Genomic DNA, 19,439 nt, shown 5'->3' on the forward strand with positions numbered 1-19,439 from the left:
ACTGGTGCTAAGGTTAGATGTTTGAAGATTAGACTGTTTACATGGTTAATGCATATCTTCAGTTTTGTTTAAGATTACTTCATATATTGAAAGATAAAGGTTCTTGTCATTGACAGTATGGCTTTTCCCATCTTCTTCAAACCCTGATTGGACCCCCATGGTGTTCTAGTGAATATAATCTTACTTTCTAACTTTAAAAATGCAAAATTTTCAAATAAGATAGATTTGGGGGATATAGGAGCTAAGCTTTCTATATCCTGCTTCCCAGCAGCTATATTTATGCTTAAATAGTTGTTAATGGAGCAACAGGATTATGGATGGAAAAATGATGCTTAGAGTATTCTTTGTCCATTGGCAGCTGCTTAAAAATCAGGATTAGGAAACACTGAGAGAACGATTAAGACAAGGAAGGATTTATAGAAGTAGCTAGTCTTCTAAGCTCTCACTATTGAATCATTTTTAGATTTTCATTTAAATTATTTTCTTCAACATAAATCTTTTGAAATTAAAGCTATTAATTTTATAATCCCAGGCCACTTACTAATGTGCTACATTTGACTTCCTTTCTTTCCTTTCTTTCAGTCTATCCTTAATTCAATACTCCCCCGGGCTTCAACATCTAAAGAAGTTGATGCTAGTTTACTTTCAGTTATTTCCTTCCCAGCCTTTGCAGTAGAGGATAACCAGTTGGTGGAGCTCACAAAACAGGAAATCATCACCAAGCTTCAAGTATGTCCATATGTGCCTTTCTTTCTTTAGGGCTCTAATTTTAAGGCAAAATTAGTATCTTTGTGGGCCTTGAATGTGACCTGTGTCAGTGATTTAACCAAGCAATCAGAGTTAACATCACCAGTAATAAGTAACAGTAATATCATGTATATGCCCTGATACAGTGCACTGAGAAGTGCCTAGCACGTCTGTGATGTCCTTCCTAAGAACGCAGTACCTCAAACCAAATTCAGGGACATTCTACAAAATAACTGGCAGATGCTCTTCAAAAACGCTGAGATGATGAAAAACAAGGAAAGACTGAAGAATGGTCACAGATTAGACTAAGGAAACATGACAGCTAAATGCAGTGGGACCGTAAACTGGATACTGGAATAGAAAAAAAGCGTTAGTAAAAAGTCTGGTGAAATGCAAATAAGTTATGTACTTTGGTTAGTAGTGTTGTACCAAGGTTAGTTTTTTAGTTTTGGTGAATGTCCTATGGGCTTCCCAGATGACTCAGTGGGAAAGAATATGCCTGCCAATGCAGGAGATGCAGGTTTAATTCCTGGGTCAGGAAGATCCCCTGGAGAAACAAATGGCAACCCACTCCAGTATTCTTGCCTGGGAAATCCCATGTACAGAGGAGCCTGGTGGGCCACAAAAGAGTGGGACATGACTTGGCAACTAAGCAACAGAAACAACAAAATGTTCTATGGTTATATAAGATGTTAACATTAGGGAACAGTGGTTGAAGGAAATATGAGGACTCTGACTGTTTTGGGAACTCTTCTGTAAGTCTCAAATGATCTCAAAATTTTTTAAATGTGTTTCCTTTAAAAAAAAAAAAAAAACCTGCAGTCTTGTAAGAATTGTGTGAGCAGAACCACATAGGTTCGTAATTGGGCTGTCATAGACTTATCCGATGGTAGAAAGCCATGGAGAAGATAAAATGAGAACTTTGCTTTAGGGAAGAGCCTATAACTTAGCCCTCACTTGAAATCACATTGCTAAAATTGATTTCTGTTGCTGGACTGATAGCAGAGTTTTTTTAAAATTATTTTTTAGGTATAATTTCTATGTTGTTGATAGGTTGGCACATGTAGCTGTTGGAGAGGATGCATTTCTGATTAATTATATTGCTGTACCAATGTACGTGCTTCTTACTTGTTTCCTGTGCATTTCCAGGGTCGTTATGGTTGTTGTCGCTTTCTACGAGATGGATATAAAACTCCTAAAGAGGTACGTTTGTTTTCCCAAAAATGAGTCCAAGATAGAATGGTCACTACTAACTGCAGCTTCATTCAGATAAAATATGTATCTCATCAATATTACTTCAAATAATTACTAAATAGGGTAACAATGACTGATGCTTGCTTCCTGTTTAGGGATTAGTTGTGAGGTTTTCTCTCTGAGCTGTTCCATATTAAATAAAATAGAGGAAACTGTTTGCCTGGAAAATCCCATGAATGGAGGAGCCTGGAAGGCTGCAGTCCATGGGGTCGCTGAGGGTCGGACGCAACTGAGCAACTTCACTTTCACTTTTCACTTTCATGCATTGGAGAAGGAAATGGCAACCCACTCCAGTGTTCTTGCCTGGAGAATCCCAGGGATGGGGGAGCCTGGTGGGCTGCCATCTATGGGGTCGCATAGAGTCGGACAGGACTGAAGTGACTTAGCAGCAGTACATCCTTCCACCTCGTGAAGTTGTTTAGTTTCAAAAAAGAGCTAGTGATGGATGCTTAAATCACTGGCTGAAAATTTTGGCAGAAACAGAATATTTACATGGTCTCAAAGTATTCCTCCTGAAATATTCAATAATTACAAAGGAAAACTCTTTCTGTCAGTAGATCCTTTTGGATCCCTTCCACCTTTTGCAGTTGATTAATTCTAAATAGTACTTGATCTTTAAAAGTTAACTTTCTTTTGTTCCACTTGTCAAAAATTTTCCTTGGAAATATCAATGAAGAAAATTAAGTATTATTAAAAAGGGAATGAGTGATTGTTACTTACTTTCATTGGCAATGTAGCTCAGGTCAGCTGGTTGAGAGCCATTATATCACAGTAATCCAAGTCTATGCCCCAACCAGTAATGCTGAAGAAGCTGAAGTTGAACGCTTCTATGAAGACCTACAAGACCTTTTAGAACTAACACCCAAAAAAGATGTCCTTTTCATTATAGGGGACTGGAATGCAAAAGTAGGAAGTCAAGAAACACCTGGAGTAACAGGCAAATTTGGCCTTGGAATACGGAATGAAGCAGGGCAAAGACTAATAGAGTTTTGCCAAGAAAATGCACTGGTCATAACAAACACCCTCTTCCAACAACACAAGAGAAGACTCTACACATGGACATCACCAGATGGTCAACACCAAAATCAGATTGATTATATTCTTTGCAGCCAAAGATGGAGAAGCTCTATACAGTCAGCAAAAAAAAGACCAGGAGCTGACTGTGGCTCAGATCATGAACTCCTTATTGCCAAATTCAGACTTAAATTGAAGAAAGTAGGGAAAACCACTAGACCATTCAGGTATGACCTAAATCAAATCCCTTATGATTATACAGTGGAAGTGAGAAACAGATTTAAGGGCCTAGATCTGATAGATAGAGTGCCTGATGAACTATGGAATGAGGTTCGTGACATTGTACAGGAGACAGGGGTCAAGACCATCCCCATGGAAAAGAAATGCAAAACAGCAAAATGGCTGTCTGGGGAGGCCTTACAAGTAGCTGTGAAAAGAAGAGAAGTGAAAAGCAAAGGAGAAAAGGAAAGATATAAACATCTGAATGCAGAGTTCCAAAGAATAGCAAGAAAAGATAAGAAAGCCTTCTTCAGCAATCAATGCAAAGAAATAGAGGAAAACAACAGAATGGGAAAGACTAGAGATCTCTTCAAGAAAATCAGAGATACCAAAGGAACATTTCATGCAAAGATGGACTCGATAAAGGACAGAAATGGTATGGACCTAACAGAAGCAGAAGATATCAAAAAGAGATGGCAAGAATACACAGAAGAACTGTACAAAAAGATCTTCACGACCCAGATAATCACGATGGTGTGATCACTGACCTAGAGCCAGACATCCTGGAATGTGAAGTCAAGTGGGCCTTAGAAAGCATCACTACGAACAAAGCTAGTGGAGGTGATGGAATTCCAGTTGAGCTATTTCAAATCCTGAAAGATGATGCTCTGAAAGTGCTGCACTCAATATGCCAGCAAATTTGGAAAACTCAGCAGTGGCCACAGGACTGGAAAAGGTCAGTTTTCATTCCAAGCCCAAAGAAAGGCAATGCCAAAGAATGCTTAAACTACCGCACAATTGCACTCATCTCACACGCTAGTAAAGTAATGCTTAAAATGCTCCAAGCCAGGCTTCATCAATACGTGAACCGTGAACTTCCTGATGTTCAAGCTGGTTTTAGAAAAGGCAGAGGAACCAGAGATCAAATTGCCAACATCCGCTGGATCATGGAAAAAGCAAGAGAGTTCTAGAAAAACATCTATTTCTGCTTTGTTGACTATGCCAAAGCCTTTGACTGTGTGGATCACAATAAACTGTGGAAAATTCTTCAAGAGATGGGAATACCAGACCACCTGATCTGCCTCTTGAGAAATTTGTATGCAGGTCAGGAAGCAACAGTTAGAACTGGACATGGAATAACAGACTGGTTCCAAATAGGAAAAGGAGTACCTCAAGGCTGTATATTGTCACCCTGTTTATTTAACTTATATGCAGATTACATCATGAGAAACGCTGGACTGGAAGAAACACAAGCTGGAATCAAGATTGCCGGGAGAAATATCAATAACCTCAGATATGCAGATGACACCACCCTTATGGCAGAAAGTGAAGAGGAACTCAAAAGCCTCTTGATGAAGGTGAAAGTAGAGAGTGAAAAAGTTGGCTTAAAGCTCAACATTCAGAAAACAAAGATCATGGCATTCGGTCCCATCACTTCATGGGAAATAGATGGGGAAACAGTGGAAACAGTGTCAGACTTTATTTTTCTGGGCTCCAAAATCACTATAGATGGTGACTGCAGCCATGAAATTAAAAGACGCTTACTCCTTGGAAGGAAAGTTATGACCAACCTAGATAGCATATTCAAAAGCAGAGACATTACTTTGCCAACAAAGGCTCGTCTAGTCAAGGCTATGGTTTTTCCTGTGGTCATGTATGGATGTGAGAGTTGAACTGTGAAGAAGGCTGAGCGCCAAAGAATTGATGCTTTTGAACTGTGGTGTTGGAGAAGACTCTTGAGAGTCCCTTGGACTGCAAGGAGATCCAACCAGTCCATTCTGAAGGAGATCAGCCCTGGGAGTTCTTTGGAAGGAATGATGCTAAAGCTGAAACTCCAGTACTTTGGCCACCTCATGGGAAGAGTTGACTCATTGGAAAAGACTCTGATGCTGGGAGGGATTGGGGGCAGGAGGAGAAGGGGACGACAGAGGATGAGATGGCTGGATGTCATCACTGACTCGATGGACGTGAGTCTGAGTGAACTCCGGGAGTTGGTGATGGACAGGGAGGCCTGGTGTGCTGCGATTCATGGGGTCGCAAAGAGTCGAACATGACTGAGTGACTGGTCTGATCTTATCTGATCTGATAATTTTTTTAATTACTCAGCTCAAACTCTTCTGGTTTACTTCCTCTCTTCCCTGTTATACTTTAGGCCTTTTGACTTCTGCCCCTACTAATCTATTAAAATTGTACTCTGAAATATCATCATAATCTCCTGAGTAACCAATCTAGTAGCATTTTCTCAGTCCTTATTCTCTTTTTTTTAGATGAATTTAATTTTATTCAAATCATAATCCAAATTACAATGGATAGATAGTTTTATATAGTTTTATGGAGTATAACTAGATTTTACTGATTTCACTATAGACACTGAAAAATACACAATAAAAATAGGTTTGGTGTCTCTGTTACCTACCACTACATTTTCTTGAAATTCTTTTCCTATTTTAATTTCCACGACTCATTGCCATCCTAATTTTTCTGCTCTTTCTGTTCTCCTTCACCAAACTGAGGATTTACCATGTTTCTGTTCTTGGGCTGCTTGTTCATTGTATACAGGTACTACAGCTATAACTTGTGTTTCACATGTCACATCTTCAAGGATGATTCCCAACTTGCTGTCTTTCTAAACATTTTTATTTGTATGTTCTGCTACTACCTCAAAGTTAACAAGTACAAAACCAAACTCAAGGTTATTACAAATTAGTCTCACTTCCTCATACATCTGCCTGTAGTATCATTTTTGTCCTAGTTCTACTAGTTAGAACCACATGACAAAGTGTTAGTCGCTCAGTTGTATCCAACTCTTTGTGACCCCATGAACTGTAGGCCGCCACACTCTTCTGTCCATGGAATTCTCCAAGCAATAATACTGGATTGGGTAGCCATTCCCTTTTCCAGGAGATCTTCCCAACCCAGGGATTGAAGCCAGGTCTCTTGCATTGCAGACAGACTCTACTGTCTGAGCCACCAGTAAAGGAGGAGAGTGTATATGTGAGCTGCCTTCTCTGAAACAAACTATTAGTGATGAAAGACTGTGTTGTAAAACCTCTGAACTAAAGGTATAGTCTGATCTTGGAGTAATAAGACAGACTTTGTTTATTGTCTTTACTAGGATCCCAATCGTCTGTACTATGAACCAGCTGAGCTGAAGTTATTTGAAAACATTGAGTGTGAATGGCCGTTGTTCTGGACTTACTTTATCCTCGATGGGGTCTTCAGTGGCAATGCAGAACAGGTAGTGCACTGGGGAAAGGGCTTTTCAGCAGATTGTTATTACGTCTCCCTCTTTCAGTTAATGACTGTGCTGACCTTATGCCCAAATGGAAGTCTTCCTAATAGGGAGGACACAGAGTGGTCTTCACAGGGGTCCTGACCTCCAGGATCCAATGCCTGATGAGCCGAGGTAAAGCTGATGTAATAATAGTAGAAATAAAGTGTGCAACAAATGTAATGCACTTGTATCATCCTGAAATCACCACATGCCCCTAGGTCTGTGGAAAACTTCTTTTCCACAAAGCTGGTCCCTGGTTCCCAAAAGGTTAAGTACCACTTTCCTAGAGACTAGTAGTTGAGGGTACTATATTAGAGAATAGCACTGAAATGTGTACATTACCATATGTAAAACAGATGAACAATGCAAGTTTGATGCATGAAGCAGGGCACCAAAATCCAGTGCTCTGGGACAACCCAGAGGGACAGAGCAGGAAGGGAGGTGGAAGGGGAGTTCAGGATGGGGGGAACATAAATATCTGTGGCAAATTCACATTGATGTATGGCAAAAACCATCATAATATTGTAAAGTTATTATCCTCCAATTAAATTAAGTAATTGAAAAAAGTAAAATTTTGACTACATTCCCCCCCTCCAACAAAAAGAGTTAAAAGACCTAGAAACACACTGCTATATTTTTAAATGGATAACCAACAAGGTCCTACTGTATAGCACAGGGAAATCTGCTCAATGTTATGTGGAAGCCTGGATGGGAGATAGTTTGGGGAAGAATGGATACATGTATATATATGGCTGAGTCCTTTCACTGTTCACCTGAAATATCACAATATTGTTAACCAGCTATATACCCCAATACAAAATAGTGTTAAATTTAAAAACAAGAGTTAGAAGACCTAGATATTGCTATCACTCAGACTTGAGTTTTGGTAAATATAGAAAGCAGAATAGCAAATCCTGTCTATTTGCCTTAGTCATCAGAAATACTTGAATTTACCTCCTGACTTTATATGTCTTTTGAAAAAACAAATGTTGGAAATGATGTTCTGGCTTTAGCAAACAAAACAAAACAAAACAAAAAAACAAAACAACAACCCAGTTATACCCTGTCCTCACCCCCAAAACACAGTCATCATTGCTTTTTTAGCTACACAAATAAAGTAGTTCAGAAACTATTGTTGGGAAACAGTGAGACTAGACAATTTAATCAAGTAAGGTTAATGTCAGGCATTCTGCAAATTGGCTGTGTTCTAAACTTGGACGTAAAAACAACACATTTGGAATTCATTTTACTCAGTTACATAAAATACAGCTTTGTGTAATTTGAATGTTTTGGCCAATAGTAGTCTGCAACTGCCAATGTGAGTTTAAATAATAGAGTTACACCAAAGTTTCAGGGGCATAAAGGGTTATTTCTCTAAGCTTTAGTAAATTATAGAGTATATTTTTTTGAGCAAGAAAAACAATAATAGAAATACCTGCCGTATCTTGACCACCCTATTTTGATTCTACCATTTTTTTCAGTCCTTCTCAAATTCTACAAAGTAACTTATCAAAAACTGTGCTTGCTCAAAGAAAGATTTGTTAAATGTGCCAACTGAGTATAAAGCACATTTAGGTTTTTTAAACTCTTGGGAGGAAGAAAAGAGTTGGAAGACCTGGATTCTTTTTTATTCTTTTCTTTTCCCGACTTTGCTACTGACCACTGAGTAGCCTAAGTACTGTCATTGACTTCTTTAGTTTCTCTGTGCAGGCATATCTCAGAGATTCACAGGTTCAATTCCAGACCAGCATAAAGATTGCAAATATGTCAATAAAGCAAGTAATATGAAATTTTTTTGTTTCCCAGTACTTATAAAAGTTATGTTTATCCTACATTCTATTAAGTGTATAATAGCATTTTATGGCTAAAAGAAAAAACAATGTATATACCTTAATTAGAAATAGTTTATTTCTAAAAAATAATAAGCATCATCTGAGCCTTCCATAGGTCATAATCTTTTGCTTTTACATGCTTTGAGATACTGTGAGAATTCCCAAAAACATGACACAGAGACACAAAATGAGCAAATGCTGTTGAAAAAATGGTGCCAGTAGACTTGCGCAATGCAGGGTTGCTACAAACCTTCAGTTTGTAAAAACAAACACAACAAAAAAACACAGATTCTGTGAAGCACAATAAAGTATAATAAAACAAGATATGCCTGTACATATGATGTGAATAATTTTTCTCTTTTCATTGAAGAAGTGTATAGCACCAAAATTCTTTGAATTCCACAGATAAAGACGTGATAAGTGCAAGGTACAATCAGTTTGGCTATAATGAGACACATATGTTACTTAAAAATTACCATGCTCTGCATATTCGAGAAGTAAAAACTATAGGGCTTGTGGGAAAATGTGGTCTGGGAACAACACTTAAAAAGTTTCTCAGAAATATATACAAAATGATAGGGACCTAATAAAAACAGTACCACAAATAGACATTAATGGCATTAAAGCATTCATTCATTCCTCTTTCAAAAATTATATTCTGAGAAAATTATTTTGCAAGTAGCATACATTTACGTACAATTCTGCTCATCACTATTACATTCATACAAATTAAGTCTGGTGATAATTTAAATGTTCAACAAGAAGAAAATGTTAAGTTAGAGATCATGCATATAAAATATTATGCTACTATTAAAATATTTATTAAATTTAATATTATTATTAAAATTTTGGATTAACTTGTTTCATATTTCAAATATAATTTTTAGTGTTTGGTTTTCTCATAATTGAAAAGCAGTACCACAGCTTTATACATGTTAAATGTTTAAGAAATACATAAATACCACAAAGATATAGCCCTTGTACTTAAAAAACAGCTGAAGTTTGCTTGTGAATGTGTGCACCTCACAGGGCTCCCATGCTTGCCACTCCATGTGCCAAAGGAAGAGAAGAAAAGAGAGATAGCATGAGAGTGAAAGTCGCACAGTTGTGTCTGACTCTGCAACTATACAGTCCATGGAATTCTCCAGGCCAGAATACTGGAGTGGGTAGCCTTTCCCTTCTCCAGGGGATCTTCCCAACCCAGGGATCAAACCCAGGTCTCCCGCATTACAGGCAGATTCTTTACCAGCTGAGCCACAAGGGAAGCCCAAGAATACTGGAGTGGGTAGCCTATCCCTTTTCTAGAGGATCTTTCCAACCCAGGACTCGAACCAGGGTCTCCTGCATTGCAGGCGGATTCTTTACCAACTGAGCAATACCTCAAGAGATAGCATGAGAGGAAAAAAAAAGAATATTAAGCAGAGAAGAAGAATAAAAATAGGCTGAGGAGGGAATAGAGGGGGAAATTAAGTAGAAGGAAAGGCACAGAGCCATGTAGCCAAAGTGACCATAAGAGAGCAGCTGGAGAGTTGTAGGAGAGTTACTTAAAATTGGATGGAAAGTTATAACACCACATGTGGATTGTGTTTCACAGTTCTCCTGAGGTGTGTACATGTGTGTGTGTGTTGTGTATTCTTGCAAGACTTCTTTCAGCTGAGTGCATTCTCAGGTTGAAATTGTGCATAAGCAGATATGAAATTTATGTTATGCTCCAAATCGTTCTCTAATATATCAAGTGCATTGGAACACATTTGTGCTTTCAAAACAACTATTACAGCAGAACTGACTGTATATTTTTTCCACCATAAATTATGTTTTTTTTACTTTTTATGTATTACTAATCTACAGCAAATTGTTAAGCAAAAAATGTAAACTTGATCATAATAGAAACTTAATTTGGCAGGGACAATACAGTTTTAAAAGCAATTACATGTACAGTCAATAAGCTGTACTGAGGTTAGTACATAGTGGATAAAAGTAGACCCATGGAGGCAGGTTGACTTGGACCCAAATCTGGACTCAACTTTGCACTGGCTGTGTCATCTTCCACAAGCTCATAACTTCCTTGAGCCTTAATTTCCCTGTAAATAGGCTTTAATTACACATACCTGGATGGTTATTAAAGTTAAATCCATTAACATATGCAAAACTCCTAGCATAATATCTGACCTCTAATAAGCATTTAGTAAATGCTACTTCCCTTTCTTCTCCCTTTCTCTAGGTGAATACATTCCTTTACAATAGAATCTTCTTTGCTACAACCCTCTTCTAGCTCCCCAAAGGTAATTCTCTATAAACTTTGTTCTCCTTTTCTTTTATCTACAGGTTCAAGAATACAGAGAAGCTCTTGAAGCAGTCCTCATCAAGGGCAAAAACGGTGTCCCACTTCTGCCAGAGTTGTACAGTGTTCCTCCTGACAAGGTGAGCTGGACAGTGCCCTCATCTGGAGCTGGGAGAAGAGAAGCCATACCTCAAAAGGACTGTCTTGTCTGACTCAAATGAATTTTAATCTTTTGATTTTAATGTTCTAGAGTCTGTCTTTAGGTATAGGACAATAAAAATATTATTTTATTCCTTTGAAAATAAAGTTTTAAAGCAGGCTTGGTTATGGCACCATTGCTGAGTGAGATGAGGGCAAGACCAAACCTTTCAGTGGTAGTTTCATGGGTGTATATTTATCCTCAAACTCATCAAGATGCATATGCTAAATACATATGGCCTTTTTGTATGTCAGCTATATCTCAATTTTTAAAAATAAAATTATTCAGAGATTAATTTTTTTTTAAAATCAAACTTTAAAGTTGAGAATGGCATGGAGATCAGTAGGCTGAAGTAGAATGAAGTTCTGTGTGAACTCTCAGTATTTGATATTTTCTGCTGTGATATAGTCATCTGTGATTAATTGAGTAGATCAGGCTTAGAAAATAAAGTATGTCTCCATTTTCTCAAAATGCCAGTTGGGATTACCATTGTTCCTCGTCTCCCATTGCAGAACATTAGCTGGGGGAGACATGCAGTCTTCCATGCTAGTGGGGTTGAATAGACTAAGCTCCCAGAAACATCAGCAGCATCACCTGAGAGCTTGTTATAAATGCAGATTTCAGGCCTTCCCCCACATCTACTCAGTCAGAATCTGCCTTTGGACCAGACCCTCAGGTGGTGCATACAGTTAGAGAAATACTGTCCTAGGCTGCTATCATAGTGCTTGACTTTGTAGTGTATTGCGTATGTGACTGTTTTATAGAATATGAATCACAGTCCAGACTCGCCCTTTTTGTTGTCTAGTATCTTAAACCTTCTTTTTCTTTATCTTGTTATCTTTTTTTAATTTAGGTTGATGAAGAATATAAAAATCCTCACACTGTGGACCGAGTCCCCATGGGCAAACTGCCTCATATGTGGGGACAGTCTCTATACATTTTAGGAAGCTTGATGGCAGAGGTAAGGGGAAACTTCAAGGCCCTTCTACTTTTCTGCTTAAGTCACCATAACAAACAGATTTGTCAGTAACTCATTCGTGAGTGCAAGTTTCCCTGGTGGCTCAGTCATAACAATCTACCTGCCAGTGCAGGAGACCCAGGTTCAATTCCTGGGTCAGGAAGGTCCCCTGGATTAGGAAATGCAACCCACTCCAGTATTCTTGCCTGGGAAAACCCATGGACAGAGGAGCCTGGCAGGCTACAATCCATGGGTTGCAAAAGAGTCAGACATGCCTCAGTGACTAAACAACAACAATATTTGTGAGTAGCCTTTTGTATTCTGCCTTAATTACAAAATTTCCTCCAGTTCCTTAAGGTGGGTACATGGCCAATCCTTGGCAAAAATCTTTCCCCCTGGTAACCATGTCCCTCATGCTTGCCCAGGGCTTCCTACCCTGGTACTGTACTTGAAGTTGCTCTGAGACCAGGCTGGAAATGCCCCGTGGTGCCTTGTCTGGTGACTGTGAATGTAATTGTGCTTGGATAGTAATTGATTTATCCCTGGTGGCTCAAATGGTAAAGAATCTGCCTGCGATGCAGAAGACCCGGATTCAATCCCTGGGTTACAAAGATCCCCTGGAGAAGGGAATGGCTACCCACTCGAGTATTCTTGCCTGGAGGATTCCATGGATAGAGAAGCCTGGTGGGCTATAGTCCATGGGGTCACAAAAAGTCAGACACGACTGAGCAACTAACACTTTCACTTTTTTTCAGTAATGACTTATAATGGAGTTAAGTGCTAACTTTTCCAAGCAACATAATGTTTCATTCTTTAATTGAATAAACTGATGAGAAAATTTTAGGTACCATGACAAGTGTTTATGAGCATCATAGTGTTTTGTTTGTTTGTTGATAAGGGGCCCTTTATAAGTTCTTTACATTAAACTCTGCTGATACAGTTCTTAACGAAGCACTTGACATTTTGAGCCATAAGAAGCTTTCCCTTTGTCAGAGTTTTCCAGATTTGTTGACAATCTACTTCCCCATTATAGGTTATCATATAAGCTATAACCCAGGCATTATAGGATTATAACCCTATAATCCTAGAGCAGGGATCCTGAACCTCCAAGATCTAATACCTGATGATCTGAGGTGAAACTGATGTAATACCAATAGAAATAAGTGAAAGTAAAAGTTGTGTCCGACTCTTTGCGACCCCATGGACTATATAGTCCATGGAATTCTCCAGGACAGAATACTGGAGTGGGCAGCCTTTCCCTTCTCCAGGGGAATCTTCCAAACCCAGGGATTGAACCCAGGTTTCCCACATTGCAGGCAGATTCTTAACAAGCTGAGCCACAAGGGAAGCCCCAATAAATGTAATGCGTTTGAATCATCCTAAAACCATCCCCTCACCTCAGTCTGCAGAAAAACTGTCTTCCATGAAACCAGTCCCTGGTACCAAAAAAGGTTGGGGACCACTGTCCTAGAGGATCTAGGGTGGGACTTAGCTTTCCTTTCTGAGCTAGACTCTTTGACTTATTTATAAGTAACTTGTTTGTTTTCTACAGCTGTTTTTGTTTTGTTTGTCCCAGGTTTGAGGTATAATTGATATAGATCACTATGAGTTTCAGGTGTACAGCATAAAGGTTTATCTTTGGTTGACATTATTATAAATGTAGCAATAATGGGAAGAATGATTTGTTTAAAATCTTGGTGACTTTCTCATTCAATTGGAATAAATTAAATGCTATTAAGAGACACTGATGTATAGAACAGTCTTATGGACTCTGTGGGAGAGGGAGAGGGAGTGGGTGGGAAGATTTGGGAGAATGGCATTGAAACATGTATACTATCAATGTATGAAACGAGTCGCCAGTCCAGGTTTGATGCACGATATTGGATGCTTGGGGCTGGTGCACTGGGACGACCCAGAGGGATGGTATGGGGAGGGAGGAGGGAGGAGGGAGGAGGGTTCAGGATGGGGAACACATGTATACCTGTGGCGGATTCATTTCGATATTTGGCAAAACCAATACAATATTGTAAAGTTTAAAAACAAAATTTAAAAATAAATAAAAAATAAATAAAAAATGAGGAGATGAATGGTATTCTTAAGGGCTAAGTGGATGAATTCATCCCATTTCATCAAAGACAGAGACTCAGGTCAAGTCAAAAGATATCTGCTGAAAAGAAAGCATAGAGTGCATATGAGTAAATGTGAAAGCAACAGGACTGATGACTTAAATTATTGATTATAAACATTGTGATCTGATTGTATAATCATGTGCATGCAGAGAAAATGAAGGTATAACTAGAAAACTTCCTGTTTATCTTTTATACCCCATCTATTTCCAAAAAAGAATTTGTGGCAGCCACTAGAAATTAACTCCAGACAAAATTTAATTTGGATGTGAATTCAGGAATTTAAACATTTTCATACAGTAAAGGTATTTGCTTTCTTTCCGTACTTGCCTCTCACATGTTATGGTACGCAGTTCTGGCACTGGTATGTTGTTTCTCCTCCAATATTAGCTTTCTTTGGAGATATAATAATCTGTCTTTTTTATGGATTTTCTTTAGGGATTTTTAGCTCCTGGAGAAATTGATCCCCTAAATCGTAGGTTTTCTACTGTACCAAAGCCAGATGTTGTGGTTCAAGGTATGTATTCTTATTCCCAGCATCTAAAAACTTTATATTAAAGGTCTGATTTGGGCCAGTAAATGATGACTTTATTCTTTATGAAGTATTTTGTTAGGCTTAAAAATGTATAGTCTAAAGTTGGTTCTGTTTGGTTTCAAGATTGCTATTAATCTTACTTATGAGCAAATGTTTAACCACTCTTAACCACTTCTTATTTCTGGAAACTCATTTATTTTCACCATGATATATTATAGTCTCCTGATTATCTCTGTTTTTGTTCTGAGTATTCCTTCTAAGCTTTTTCTGCTAATATTTTTTTCTTCTCATATCCTCCTAATGGTTGTATACTTAGTCTTGTATACTTGTTATTTCTGTATTTACACCCTGCATGTGTTCACTAGGGCTGCCTCCTTCATAATACATTTCTTTCATGGCTCCAACTATTACCTCTTTAGAGAATGTTCAAAACCTTAATTTTTTTTTTTTCTCCTAGCAATTAACTTAAATTTTGAGGTTATCTACTTTATGCAAAACACTGGGCCAAGTTCTATAAACATGTTAAGAATTCTAGCCCTAATACATATAAAGGATCTTTATAGCTTATGCTTTAAATGCAAAACTGACCTTTTTTTGTCTCCTTTCCATCCTTTTACCTCTCCCAACTCTCTCAATGATATCACTATTATACTGGTCTCCTAGGGTAGAAAACTCCAGATGACTTTTGACTCCCCCAAAACACTCTCCAATATGATACTAGGTCTCCCTGTGAAGGGTTTCCCAGGTGGCTCAGTGGTAAAGAATCCGCCAGCTAATGTAGGAGACATGGGTTTGATCCCTGGGTCGGGAAGATCGCCTGGAGGAGGAAATGGCGACCCACCCCAGTATTCTTGCCTGGGAAATCCCATGGACAGAGGAGCCTTGCGGACTACAGGCCATGCAGTCGCAAAGAGTCAGACACGACTGAGGTCATTTAGCACAGCACAGCAGCACAGCCTCCTGTGAAGCTCCTCCAATATGTCTCCATTTCAATCGCAACCTCCGTTGGAATTGATTCTATATAGAAAAAGAATCCTTGTATTTTCTAAACCTTCTTATACTTGGCATCCTATGTGGTCATAAAGGTAGTCTTTGTTTATCAGTGTATATGCATACTTCATTTTAATGTGCTTTGCAGATTCTGTTTTGTTTTGTTTACAAATTGAAGGTCTATGGCAACCTTGTGTCAAGCAAGTCTATTGGTACCATTTTTTCCAAGAGCCTTTGCTCTCTTCATGTGTCTGTCACATTTTATAATTCTAGCAAAACTTCAAGCTTTTCATTATTACTGTATTTGTTATAGCAATCTGGGATCAGTGATCTTTGATTTTACTACTATGACTTGTTGAAGGCTCAGATGATGGTTAGCATTTTTAATAATAATAAAGTATTTTTAACTGAGGCATTCACATTGTGTTTTTAGATACAATACTGTTGCACACAATAAATTAAAGCATAGTGTAAAAATCTCTTTTTAAATTTTATTTATTTTTTAATTGAGGTATAGTTAATTTGCAATGTTATATTAGTTTCAAGTGTACAGCAAAGTGATTCAGTTGTATATATGTGTGTATATATATATACACATACAGATATATTCTTTTTCAGATTCTTTTCCTTTATAGGTTGCTATAAGATATTGAGTGTAGTTCCCTTGTTTACCTATTTCATATATAGTAATGTGTATATATTAATCTCATACTTCTAATAGTTTATCCCCCCCTCTACCCTGTCATCCCTTTTGGTAACCATAAGTTTGTTTTGTATAAGCATAACTTTTACATATAGACTGGGAAGCTAAAAATTTGTGTGACTTGCTTTATCATGATATTCACTTTATTTCAGTGATCTGGAACCAAACCTGTGATATCTCTGAGGTATTTAGTACATAATGAACATTATATAAAAGACCATTATTCTCCTTCCATGAGAAAGCTTGCTCCCCTTTGAAGCTTGTGCCATCTGGCTATATTAGTCTCCTGGTTATTCTCCTTCATTCATTCGAGACTCTGAGACTTGGCTTAAAGCCTCCTCTTCTTCCTCAGTTCCTGCCATAGTGATAGATTTCAACATCAGAGTAAGTGCCATCTAATATTTTAGCCTCAGAATTCTTGGATATCCATAACCCTAGTGACCTTTCCCTCTACCACTACTCTACTCACTTTGAGGACCAAACTTTAGAATTACTTTACCTCAGATATTCCAATGCCAAAAGTCCCAATCTCCAGTCATAATTACATACTGTTTCAGTTTTCTCTCCCCGCCCCATCCCCCAGTTACACTTTTGTCTATTTTCTCCTAGTCTGTCCTTCCCTGGCTTCCCTGTTGGCTCAGTGGTAAAGAATCTGCCTGCCAATGCAGAAGGCACAGGTTCGATCCCTGGGTCACGAAGATTCCTTGGAGAAGGAAACGGCAACTGACTCCAGTATTCTTGCCTGGAAAATACTATGGACACTGGAGCGTGATAGGCTACAGTCCATGGGTCGCAAAAGAGTCAGACACAACTTAGCAACTGAACAATGACAATATCCTTCCTTACTTTTCAGTTGGTTATCTAAATATCTTAATCACCAGTGCACCATACTTCTACTATACCCACACAGGAAAATCATAGCTCCAGATCAACTTTCTTATTTTCTGATCCTATACCTGCCTTGCTAAAATTTTCTAGGAAAAAAAAAACAAGTGAGCATAGCAGTAGTGCTGTAAATCCACAGTCTCCAACTCAACTAGGCCCACAGTGCTTCCTGTTAGTCCTTGTTCTTATTATTAGTCAGCATTTTCATTTTTCTCAACAACCCTACTGCTTATTTTCAGCCTTATTTTTGGCCTGCTACTTCATGCTGGATAATCTTAATGTTCTGATCTTTGTCAATTTCCCAAACCCAACCACAATCTTATTTATATCTTCACCCATTCTTACCTCTTTTTCTTTAGTCTCAGAGCAGTTGTTTTTTCTCCTTTTCAGCACCAACTCTCCCTTCTGATGGTTGATCCTATCCTTTTCCCCACCCTTCCTAGAAACCCACTCTTTCCTGTCATCTTCAAACTCTTCTCTGTTGGTTCTGATTTTTAGTAAATTGACATCTTTACCATCCTCTAGTTATCCTACACTTCCTTTCTTATCCAAACTTCCACTAATTTATATTTCATTCATTCTGATGTCCTTTACAACTAGCTTATTATTCCTTTGAAAGTGCTTTTGCTTAAGTTATTGCCAAACTCAGTAGATATTTTTCAATCCATTTCTTAGTGGATCTTTCTGTTTCACTTATTGTTTGTTTCTGAGACTCTTAACTCCTGTGTCTTCTGTGAGACAATACACTTTTAGATCTCCTTCAACCTAAATTTTATTATTTCTCTTTCTGGGCTTCCTCTTCTGCTTGCCCCTTAACTGTTGGTATTCCTGGGAGTTTTGTCCATAGGCCACTGCTCTTCTTACTCAGAATATTTGTTACTGTATCTCAGCCTCCTCTCATTGCTAACCTTTTCCCTTTTCCTGCCTCCTCACTTCTCCCCTCTCAGTAGATGACCTCACCTCCTATACCATAGAGAAAATAAAAGCTATGAGACAAGAACCCCTTACTCCTACCCCCAGGTTTTTTTTCACCTGCCCATTTCTTATATGTTGAAATTTCTGAAGGTTATATTCTAGGTCCCTTTTTCTTCTTTTCTATACATTCTCCTTGACTCATCTCATCTCTTTCTATGCTAATGACTTCTGCACTTTAAATTCAGAATGTCTAAAATTAATCAGTTGCACCCTCCTAGTTCTACATCACTCATGCCTGCTTTTCTCCCTATTTGCCTATGTCAGTAAATGGTACACTTTTCTCACAGTTACACAAATAACATTCTCAATATCTCCCCCTCTCTCATCTCCTACATTCAGTCAGTTAACAAGTCCCGATTTCTTTACCTTCTAAATAATTCAGAAATCCATCAAGTTTCTCTAGTACCAATGTCACGATCCTAATCTAAGTAATCAGCATCTCTTTCTTGCATTACTTTTTAAGTGGTCTCCTTGTCTTCAGTGTAGGTCGACTACAGTATATCAGTTTATTCTTTTAGCAACTCAAATATGTTCTCTTTAAGACAGAGATATGGATGTATTATTCTCCCAATTACAACTCTGCAAGGACTTCCTATTACCAGCTTTCTTAATAAGACTTACAATGCTCCTGCTATAAAGGACTTTTTATTATTCCTAGATCTGCCTGGTTTTCTGTTGCCCATGAGTCTTTGTCTATGCTATTTTTGTCTGGAACAACTTCTTCCTTACCTTTACCTTCAGCTTGCCAGAATAACTCCTATTCAGCCTTCTAGCAAGACTCAATGTCAAATGTCATTTTCTCCAAGGATCGTATCTATCTTTGTATCTCTAGCATATGGCAGTATCTAGCACATAAGTGATACCAAGTAAGCATTTTCTAAATATTTGATAAAACATAAAATTCTGAGTTGTTGGGTTGAAAGTATTCCTGAGGGCCCCAGAATGTGGTTCACTTACCTCTCCTTTAGTCCCCTCTACTCCTGCTTCCAACTGCATTGCTCTCTGCAGAACCCTAGGGCTTAGGAGAATGCAATTTGGAAATCAGTACTCAAGGATAAAATGCAAAATCCTTAAAGTGACACACATACTCTCCATGATGATATAACCCCTATTTGCCTTTCCAGATTCATTTTGTTGCTGGTGGGGGATTGTTTATTTTTGTTTTTGCCACTGTTCAAATATTTCATGCTACAGCATGAATATGAATATATATATATATATATATGTTGTCCCCCACCACTGCTGTCTCTCTCACATACACACACACACACACACTCTTTTCTGTTTTCATGTTTTATGATCATTTTCGATCTTCAACATAAAATTAATTTCCTCATTCTTATTCCTTTCTTTCTCCTGGCTAACTTATTCATTCTTTCAAATTCAGCTTAGACATCAACTCCTTCAGGAAGTCTTTTCTGAAACTTCCCTCTACCAACTTCAGACT

At 38.2% G+C, this 19,439-nt stretch overlaps 1 protein-coding gene across 6 annotated transcripts in view; it reads left to right on the forward strand.

Moving 5' to 3' along the window:
- Nucleotides 1–19,439, forward strand: part of PHKA1 (phosphorylase kinase regulatory subunit alpha 1) — a 171,711-nt gene that overhangs the window by 37,289 nt on the left and 114,983 nt on the right. For all 6 annotated transcript variants that reach the window (XM_061409705.1, XM_061409709.1, XM_061409706.1 and 3 more), the window contains exons 8-13: nucleotides 583–729; nucleotides 1,897–1,950; nucleotides 6,350–6,472; nucleotides 10,666–10,761; nucleotides 11,674–11,781; nucleotides 14,343–14,421. In XM_061409705.1, coding sequence (XP_061265689.1) covers nucleotides 583–729; nucleotides 1,897–1,950; nucleotides 6,350–6,472; nucleotides 10,666–10,761; nucleotides 11,674–11,781; nucleotides 14,343–14,421 — 607 coding nt within the window. The remainder of the gene's footprint in view (nucleotides 1–582; nucleotides 730–1,896; nucleotides 1,951–6,349; nucleotides 6,473–10,665; nucleotides 10,762–11,673; nucleotides 11,782–14,342; nucleotides 14,422–19,439) is intronic.

Source organism: Bos javanicus, chromosome X (genome assembly GCF_032452875.1).
Source record: "Bos javanicus breed banteng chromosome X, ARS-OSU_banteng_1.0, whole genome shotgun sequence".
Taxonomy (NCBI): Eukaryota; Metazoa; Chordata; class Mammalia; order Artiodactyla; family Bovidae; genus Bos; species Bos javanicus.